The 9,919-nt window shown below is 45.0% G+C and overlaps 1 protein-coding gene across 5 annotated transcripts in view; it reads right to left on the bottom strand.

Annotated features, from left to right (window-relative positions):
• The window catches only part of MTAP (methylthioadenosine phosphorylase), an 81,800-nt gene that overhangs the window by 61,545 nt on the left and 10,336 nt on the right, over positions 1-9,919 (bottom strand). For 2 of the 5 annotated variants that reach the window (XR_002823595.1, XM_004373523.2), the window contains exon 1: positions 2,056-2,656. The exons of the other annotated variants lie outside the window; for them this stretch is intronic. Coding sequence is in view for 1 of the 2 variants with exons in the window: in XM_004373523.2 (XP_004373580.1) it covers positions 2,056-2,088 (33 nt within the window). In the remaining variant the exon portion in view is untranslated. Of the gene's footprint in view, positions 1-2,055; positions 2,657-9,919 lie in introns of those variants that run through there. 5 annotated transcript variants of the gene reach the window in all.

Genomic DNA, 9,919 nt, shown 5'->3' with positions numbered 1-9,919 from the left:
GGTTGACATGTTGTGGGATTGTTAACCAATGTCATAAAACAATATTTGTACTACTGTTTCATGAGAAACTATTTGGTCTGTAAGCCTTCACCTGAAGTACAATAAAAAAAAAAAAAAAGATACTCAACATTAATCGCAGCACCCCTAACAATATTCTTGTGTGCCATCAAGTCAATTCTGAATCTAGTGACCCTATACGAAGGAGCAGAACTGTCCTATAGGGTTTCCTAGGCTATCTTTATGGAAGCAGATTGCCAGCTATTTCTTCCTGTGGAGATGGAGGTGAGTTTGAACTGACAACATTTTGGTTCACAGCTGAGCACTTAACCATTATGCCACAAGGGCTACTTCCACTAATAACAGGCACTACCATTTGATAAGGTTCAACCATGCGCTAAAAAAACCCACCAGCTGCGGAGTTGATTCCCACTTATGTGACCCCATGAGTGTCAGAGTAGAACTGTGCTCCATAAGGTTTTCAATGACTGATTTTTCAGAAGCAAATCTCCAGGCATTTCTTCCCAAATACCTCTGGGTGGACTTGAACCTCTAACCTTTTGATCAGCACAGGAGCAAGCACTCAAACATTTGCGCTGCCCAGGGAGTCCGTTCAAACCAAAACCCAAACCCAAATCCGCTGACATCGAGTCGATTCCGACTCAAAGCAACCCTACAGGACAGAGTAGAACTGCCTCACTGGGTTTCCAAGTAGCAGCTGGTGGATTTGAACTGCTGACCTTTTGTTTAGTAAACCTTTTGGTTAGCAGCCGTAGCTCTTAACCACTGCACTACCAGGGCTCTGCTAGACAAATACTATTCTAACTTTCCCAACAAATCCTGCAGTACTACCCCCACTTCAGAGATGAACGCCTAAAGAACTCACATACTTTGCCCACGGGCTTCATGAAAACCCTTTCTGCCTTGATCCCCCAGCCTGGCACAGGAGGGATGTTCTATAAATATTTGTCAAATGCAAGATTTTTTTCAAAATGGCAAAAGGAGTTTCACAGCTAAGTCTGACTGCAGCATCCCCAAATCCCTCTCATTCAAGGTGTCTCATCAAGATCTGCAAAGGGCTAATAACCCAATCACTCTGGCTGATTGCAAACCGACCGCACAGAGATATGCCGTCTCTCCAGACAACTGAACAAAGTGTGGAAAATCAGAATAGATGTTTGGAGAAGGCCGCGGACCTTCCATTCCCAGCCGCCAAAAATCTTGGGAAGTGAAACAAGTTCACTGCGTTGTTAGCCAATAATAAACAACCTAAAAGAGATCTTAAGTTTTATCGTCAGTTTTCCCTTAAGCAGTGTAACTCTACACTTTCTGGAGACGCCAACTAGAAAAGTGTTTAAAGCCCCAGGGAGGCTCGCTGCAACCCTCAGGACTCGGGCCTCCTCTGGCCAAAATTCTCACTGTACAAAGATTCCTTGTACGGAAACCCCTGAAGACTGAAGGCACGAGTAAACGGAGCTCGAACTTTCAAGATTGCAACCAAGGCAGTTTAAAGCCAGAGGCCTCAACACAGGGCAAGGAAGCCAGTACTACCATTAGGTATTAAAAACAGAACAAAAACCCTTAGAAGCCCCATAGCATTTCACTGCTGGAGAACACTTCAGCAGAGAAGGGCTAAATTTGGAAGAGAAAGAAGCCGGAAGCTTGCAGAAGAGCAACTAGGCGTTCTCCCACGTGGGCCGCCAGCAGTCAGGAGTCTGGGAGCGGAAGCGCAAGTTGGACAAGACACGTGGAAACAGTCTCACCAGCTGCAGGTGGACAGCTACCGGGGGCCATCCTCTAGCTCCAAGCAGAGGAATGGTGCCAAGGGAGTTGCGTATGCCACGTGGGTGCGAGCACACATGAGACAAAAGGCGGGGGCCAGTCTGCAAGCGCATCTCCTCTTTTCCCGAAGCGAGTCGGACCCGGGCGCCTCGCCGTAGACCATCCAAGCTGCGGCTGGGCCGCACGGGAAGGGCACACGAACAGAGGCAGGGTCCCCCGGAAAGGGGGGAGGAGGAACCAGGCAGGGCGGACTGCAGTAGGGACAGCTAATCTCACCTTTACAGCCGTGGTGGTGGCGCCCGAAGCCATGTCTGCAGGAGGCAGGGCACCTCACTGCCCGATGGTGCTGGGGGACTGCGATCCCTGCGCGACGCGGCCAGCAAGCCAGGAAGCAAGCGGGGGTTCAATTTCCAGCGAGGAAATGAACAGTGCGGGGTCGGTAAGGCTGCCTGACCCCGCCTCTTCCTTTCCCATAAGGGGCTGGATTGGGTGGTGTGTAGGATCTCCGACAAATCCCTCCTCAAGGAGCGTTGCCGTGGCCCGCCCCTTTCGGGAGACCCTTCCGGTTCTCGGTTTGTATTTATTTTCCAACCCGTTTTAAACAGTGACTTCACAATAATGGGGATAGAGACCATTTAAGGAGCGCTTGCATGGTGCCAGACTCTGTGCCATATCCTTTAACGACCTCAGCTAATTTCACAAAAACCCCATAAGGAAGACTAGCACTCCCAGCTCTGCTCAGTACAAGCTGTAAAGCAAGGCCTGCCTGCATTCCTTAAGTTCTCCAGGGAAGGAGACTTGTCTTCACTACCTGAGAATCGCTCCCGCTGCTAACTCCTGGCAAGGGGAGGGTAACTGTGTTTTCCACCAGTGTGACCCAAGTAGAAGTTGGCTCATTTACTTTATAGGCACCAGGGCAGAGATGAGGTTGACCCAAGACTGCCTTAATTCAGGTATCTGGATGACACAGAAGCCTGGTGACACAGTGGTTAAGAGCTCGGCTGCTAACCAAAAAGTCAGCAGTTCGAATCTACCAGTCACTCCTTGGAAACCTTATGGGACAGTTCTACCCTGTCCTCTAGGGTCGCTATGAATCGGAATCGACTCGACCGCAAGGGATTTTTTGGTTTGGATAATGTAAGGGAAATAGACAAAGAGTAGTGAGCTACTGGTTAACCTTTCTGTTTTACAAAGTATGTTGTCCTCACCTTCAACTGCGTGTGCGTGTGCGTGTGCGTGTGCGTGTGCGTGTGCGTGTGCGTGTGTGTGTGTGTGTGTGTGTGTGTGGCCTTTTAAAGGGATGAGGCCATCTTTAACCCCTTCCACCCCAAGCTGCATCCAGTACACCTTGATTCAGAATCCAGGCTCTTATTTCCATCTTTTCCCTTGGCAGAACCACCTTCCTCTCCCAGCCCTCCACTGGGATAATCTCACTCTCAAAGCCCTCACCCTTCCCTACTGGCAGGACAACTGCATTTAACCTCCTTGATGAATTGAGCCCTCCCCAGAAAGCACGGGATGGCAGTTATCTTAAGGATAGTCCCTGAGACAAAGAAATGCTAACTACTTACTAGATGAGGATGGGGGTGAAAGAAGGGCTGTGAAAGACATACTTTCCTTTTCCCCTGCAGCAGCAAAACACTGAAACAAGACACAAGTACATTTTTTTTCAATATATCACTGCCTTATATTAACCTGGATCCGCCCATATAGCAGGATCTGTTTAAGTAAACCGCGAAGACTTTCACTCTCTCATTTGCTTTAGGTCTAAATTGAACTTTTGGCGACCAGGAAGCCCACCACTTGGAGGGGGATGTTGCAAGGGTATGGATGCCCTAGGTCTTATGGCTGCTACTTCAGTAGGGAACACTGACCAGATTATGAGCACAAGTTCTACTGTGCCACAAGGTAGAAGGGAGTCACATTACACCCTCGTATGTACTAGACACCTGGACTTCAAGGGAGCTGGAAAGTTGGAGGGGGATAGACTGGACTCATGGACTTTTCGACTATTGCTCTTGAACACGTGAAAATTGTCCCAGGCCTGGTCCGTTTTTGAATGATGTTCACAGGCTACTTCTGGGAAGAAACGAACATTTCTAGACAAAATTTAAGTAATTTTCTGACCTCTTCTAAGAAACCAGGCAACCACCCACCCACCCACAGCAGATTATCAGGCAATAGTTTGTTATTTGTTTATGGAGCCATGCAGCTAAAGACAAATTGATCCACTTCCCAAAGGGACTCTAGCAGTTTTCATCGTTAAGGCATTATAAGAAATACACACACACAAATACTTAGAAGCATGGAAGTTGCCAACTATAGGTGATTTGAACTTCACAGTAGCCACTAGAGTTCTTTTAGCAAACAGATAAAAGCAACTATTTTAGAAGTGTGTCAAAATAAATTTTCAGAAAGTTATAAATATTATACATAAGTATATACTCAGCCTATGTCAGAGATGTATTTAACTTATTAATGAAAGAACAGGATGACAAAGCTTATTCAAAGGAGGATACAAAAAGCTGAAACAGTCAGTAAAAAAAACAATGCTAGAATAAAACTGAAAAATTAGATACAAATCAGGTTTTTGTTTTGTTGTTGTTAGGTGCCTTCAAGTTGGTTCTGACTCACAGTGACCCTATAACAACAGAATGAAACACTGCCCAGGTCCTGCACCATCCTCAAAATTGTTGCTATGTTTGAACCCATTGTTGCAGCCACTGTGTCAATCCATTTCATTGTGGGTCCTCCTAGGGACTGGTCCCTCCTGATAACACATCTAAAGTGCATGAGATAAAGTCTCACCATCCTCGCTTCCAAGGAGCATTCTGGATGTACTTCTTCCAAGACAGGTCTGTTCGTTTTTCTGGCAGCCCATGATATGTTCAATATTGTTCACCCACACCATAATAAAAGGCATCAATTCTTCTTCAGTCTTCCTTATACAATGTCCAGCTTTTGCATGTATATGAGGCGACTGAAAATAACATGGCTTTGGTTAGGCACATCTTAGTCCTCAAAGTAACATCTTTGTTTTTGAACACTTTAAAGAGATCTTTTACAGCAGATTTGCCAAAAAGAAAATCAGTGCCATTTAATTTCTTGACGGCTGTTTCCACAGACGTTGATTGTGGATCGAAGTAAAATGAAATCCTTGACAACTTCAACTTCAAACTTTGGTCTCTATGTACTTGCCTGTTGTTGTTAGGTGCCACTGAGTTGGTTCTGACTCACAGCGACCCTGTGTACCAGAGAACGAAACACTGCCCGGTCCTATGCCATCCTCACAATCGTTAGGCTTGGGCCCATTGTTGCAGCCAGTGTGTCAATTCATCTCATTGAGGGTCTTCCTCTTTTTCGCCAAGCCTCTAATTTACCAAGCACAATGTCCTTCTCCAGGAACTGGTCCCTCCTGATAACATGGCCAAAGTACATGAGACAAGTCTCGCCATCCTTGCTTCTAAGGAGCATTCCAGCTGTACTTCTTCCAAGACAGATTTGTTCATTCTTCTGGCAGTCCATGGGACATTCATTATTCATTGTCCACAACATAATTAAAACACATCAATTCTTCTTTGGTCTTCCTTATTCACTGTCCAGCTTTCACATGCATATGAAGCACTGAAAATGCCATGGGCTGGCTCAGGTGCACCCTAGTCCTCAAAGTAACATCTTTGCTTTCTAACACTTTTAAGGGGTCTTTTGCAACAGATCTGCCCAATACAATATGTTGTTTGATTTCTTGACTGCTGCTTCCATGGGTGTTCATTTTCGATCCAAGTGAAATGAAGCCCTCGACAACTTCAATCTTTTCTCTGTTTACCATGAGGTTGCTTATTGGTCCAGTTGTGAGAATTTGTTTTCTTTATGTTGAGGTGTAATCCATACGGAAGGCTGTAGTCTTTGATCTTCATCAATATGAGCTTCAAGTCCTCCTCACTTTCAGCAAGAAAGCTTGTATCATCTGCATATTGCAGGTTGTTAATAAGTCTTCCTCCAAACCTGATCCCTGTTCTTCTTCATAGTGTCCAGGTTTTCAGAATATTTGCTCAGCATACAGACTGAATAAGTATGGTGAAAGGATACAACCTTGACGCACGCCTTTCCTGACTTTAAACCACACAGTATCCCCTTGTTTTGTTCTAACAACTGCCTCTTGGTCTATGTGCAGGTTCACATGAGCACAATTAAGAGTTCTGGGATTCCCATTCTTTGCATTGTTGTCCATAATTTGTTATGGTCCACAAACTTGAATGCTTTTGCATACTAAACACAGGCGCACATCCTCTTGGTATTCTCTGCTTTAAACCATGACCCATCTGACATCAGCAATGATATCCCTTGTTCCACATCCTCTTTTGAATCGGCTTGAACTTCTGGCAGTTCCCGGTCGATGTACTGCTGCAACTCCTTTTGAATGACTTGCAGCATAATTTTACTTGTATGTGATATTAATATTGTTTGATAATTTCCGCATTCTGTGGGATACCTTCCATTGGAATGGGCACACATATGGATCTCTTCCAGTCATTTGGCCAGGTAGCTGTCCTCCAAATTTCTTGGCACAGATGAGTGAACACCTCCAGTGCTGCATCCATTTCCTGAAACATCTCAATTGGTATTCTGTCAATTCCTGGAGCCTTGTTTTACTGCCAATGCCTCAGTGCAGCTTGGACTTGTTCCTTCGGTACCAATGGTTCTGGATTATAAGTTACTTCCTGAAATGGCCGAACATCGACCAATTATTTTTGGTAGAGTGATGCTCTCTATTCCACCTTCTTTTTTTTTAAATCCTGCTTTAAATGAAAGTTTACAATTCAAGTTTGTTTCTCATACACAAATATACACACAAACTGCTATGTGACCCTAGTTGCTCTCCCCTTACTGTGACAGCACACTCCTTCTTTCCACCCTGGATTTCCCGTGTCCATTCAACCAGCTCCTGTCCCTTTCTGCCTTCTCATCTCGCCTCTGGACAGGAGCTGCCCTTCCATCTTCCTTTAATGCTTTGTGCATCATACAATATTTTTCCCGTACAGTATTTTAACATTGCAAATTGAGGCTTGAATTTTTTCTTCAGTTCTTTCAGCTTGAGAAATGTTGAACGTGTTCTTCCCTTTTGGTTTTCTAACTCCAGGTCTTTGCACATTTCATTAAATACTTTACTTTGTCTTCTTGAGCCATCCTTTGATATCTAAGTTGTTTCATATTAAGTGGGATCATACAATATTTGTTTCTTTTGTGTCTGACTTCACTCAGTATAAAATTTTCAAGGTTCATCCATGTCACAGTATGTATCAGGACTTCATTTGTCTTTATGGTTGAGAAATATTCCACTGTATGGACATACCACACTTTGTTCATCCAGTTATTGGTTGATGGATATTTGGGTTGTTTCCACCTTTTGGCAATTGTGAATCGTGCTGCAATGAACACTGGTGTACCAGTTATACGTTTGTGTCCCTGCTTTTAAGTCTTTTCGGTATATACAATCAGCCCTCAATATCCGTTGAGTTCCTCACCCGTGGATTCAACCAACCTTGGATCAAAAATATTCAAGGGCGGAAAAAGGTTCCAAAAAGCAAAACCTGAATTTGCCCTGTGCTGAGCACTACACTGAATTCACGCCAATGAAGTGATGTGTAGGCACACCCTGCTGTAGTCCCCCAACATTTCACAGATTCTCGGTCTCTCTCCAACACTCACTGTTAGAGCACTGTTCGCCTTGAGTCTTGTCATTATTCCTGAAACAATAGTGCTGTACAATTATTTACATAACATTTACAATGCATTAGGTATTATAAATAACCTGGCGATGATTTAAAGTATATGGGAGAATATGCGCAAGTTATATGCAAGTAATACTACGTATACCATTTTATATAAGGGATTTTAGCATCCTCAGATTTTTGTATCCACAGGGGTCCTGGAACCAATCCCCCGCATATACTGAGTGACGATTGTACATGCAAGTAGAACTGTTGGGTTCAGTTAACCCATTACCATCGAGTCGATTCCAACTTATACTGACCCTAGAGGACAAAGTAGAACTGCCCCATAGCGTTTCCAAAGAGTGCCTGGTGGATTCGACTTGCTGACCTTTTGGTCAGCAGCAGAACTCTTAACCACTATGCCACCAGGGTTTCCTCAGTTTACTAATTACTCACAAAATTAAACAGAAAACATAGAGCAACCATATGACAGATTTCAGACATGCAACCATACAACTAACTGGAGGAATGCCAGGCTCTAGGCCCAATTCTGTCATTAACTATGGCAGATGGCCTTTCTGGGCCTCAGCCTTAAAGTCTGCACAGAGGGACTGAGGGTGGTGGCTCTATGGTCCTGAAAGAATATTCCAGCTCTACTAGTCTATGATTTAGGGACAGAATATGGTATTTATCATTCTGTTTTTGCCCCTGAAACTAGTGCCTCATGTTGTCTTTCTGGATGTTGCCTCCGCAGTCTGAGGGGTATGGTGGTGGCACCATGGCTTCTCCACAGCAAAGGTGTCACCCTTTCCAACCTTAAAGAGAAAAATCAGCAGGCAGGCCTAGCACTACTTGTACTTCTTGATTTTATATTCATAAGCTCACAAAGACCAAAAATATCCATCAGTCAACATTTTCATCAGTGCTCTAAGCACAGTGCCCATTCTGTACAAATGTACAGCATTAATTTTTCGGGGAAACCGTATGCTAGGGAGAATGCTAAACCAGATGAAAGTGACAGTGATTTAAATACTATTTCTGTTCTTAATGACCCTATAAGTTATTTCTGTAAAGTAAAATTGACACCTCCCTGTATGCCCAATGAAAGCTGTTATATAATGACACCTACCACAATTTAACTGTTTAAAAAAGATATTCAGCAGAGTTCCAGCAAAATGGCGCTCTAGGCAGAAGCACCACGCCGTCCCTCCACAGCAAAGATCCAAAAATCTAAGCCGAACAACAATCATGAAACCCTAAAACATCAAATGAAGAGATAAAGAACTCAGTCAAGCACCAAATGGAGTGAGAAAACTGACAGAGGACGGAGAGCGAGGAGAGATTCATGCAGAGGGCCCCTACCAGCTAACGCAGCGCGGATCGGCCATCTTGGACTCCTATCAGAGACCAGCAAACGGGGTATGAGAAAGCAGCCTCGTGGAGCGTCCAGTGGGAGACAAAACAACCAGTAATTTGCGATATACGCTTTCCCACCCTCCACCCTTCTTCACCCCAACTCGGCCTCCTCTGCTTCCCACGGCCACAATCTCTTAACCGGGGAAAAACCGGCTGCTTGGATTTCACACACGAACAGGCCGGCTCTCTGAGTGCCATTTGTTGGCTGCTGGTGTTGCTTTTTTCTGCTTCTTTTGATTTCTTCCTTACCTCTCACCACCTGCCCCTCCTTTCCCTCAAATACCTGACTCCGTGAGCCATCTTTGCTTCTTCCTGAGGGGCTGCAGAGCTCTGGCAATTTGTGACATACGCTTTCCCACTCCCTACCCTTCTTCACCCGCACTCGGCCCTCACTGCTTCCCGTGGACACAGTCTCTTGTCCGAGAAACACCAGCCCACGCTAGCTGGCTCCCTCAGTGCCATTTGTTGGCGCTAGTGTTGCTTTTTTTCTGCTTCTTTTGATTTATTTCTTACCTCTCACCACCTTCCCCTTCTTTCGCTTAAATACCTGGCTCCTTAGGCCATCTTTGCTTCTTCCTGAGGCACTGTGGAGCTCCTTTTGAGTGTGGAGCTGCTTCCCAGTCTGGGCTGCTGCGCTGGTGGGATCCCAGGGGTTTTGTTCATTTGTTTGTTTTGAACTGTTAGTTTGTTTTCTTTTCCTTTTCTTGAGTTGGGAGCCCTTTCTGGCCAGGCGGTGCTGCGAGGCAAGGAGACATCCCCCCACCCCGGGCCTGCACAGACGTACAGAGGGATGCCTGAGGGCATTTCTTTTTTTGTTGGTTATTTTTTTTCTTTTTATCTGTTTTTTTTTTAAGGGCCTTTCTTGTTCTTTTTCCCTCTGTCTTCTTCATTGCTCAGTTTCTCGTCTCTCTATATCTTCCTTCTCTTTCTGTTCCCTGAATACCTGGCGTTGTATACCTCTACGCCTTCTAGCCAGGCTGTACTGCAACACCTGAGAGTGACTTCCCCAG

This window comes from Trichechus manatus, unplaced genomic scaffold, assembly GCF_000243295.1.
Source record: "Trichechus manatus latirostris isolate Lorelei unplaced genomic scaffold, TriManLat1.0 scaffold00025, whole genome shotgun sequence".
Lineage (NCBI taxonomy): Eukaryota > Metazoa > Chordata > Mammalia > Sirenia > Trichechidae > Trichechus > Trichechus manatus.
Note: the sequence above shows the minus strand (reverse complement) of the source record. Positions and strands in the feature narration are given on the sequence as shown.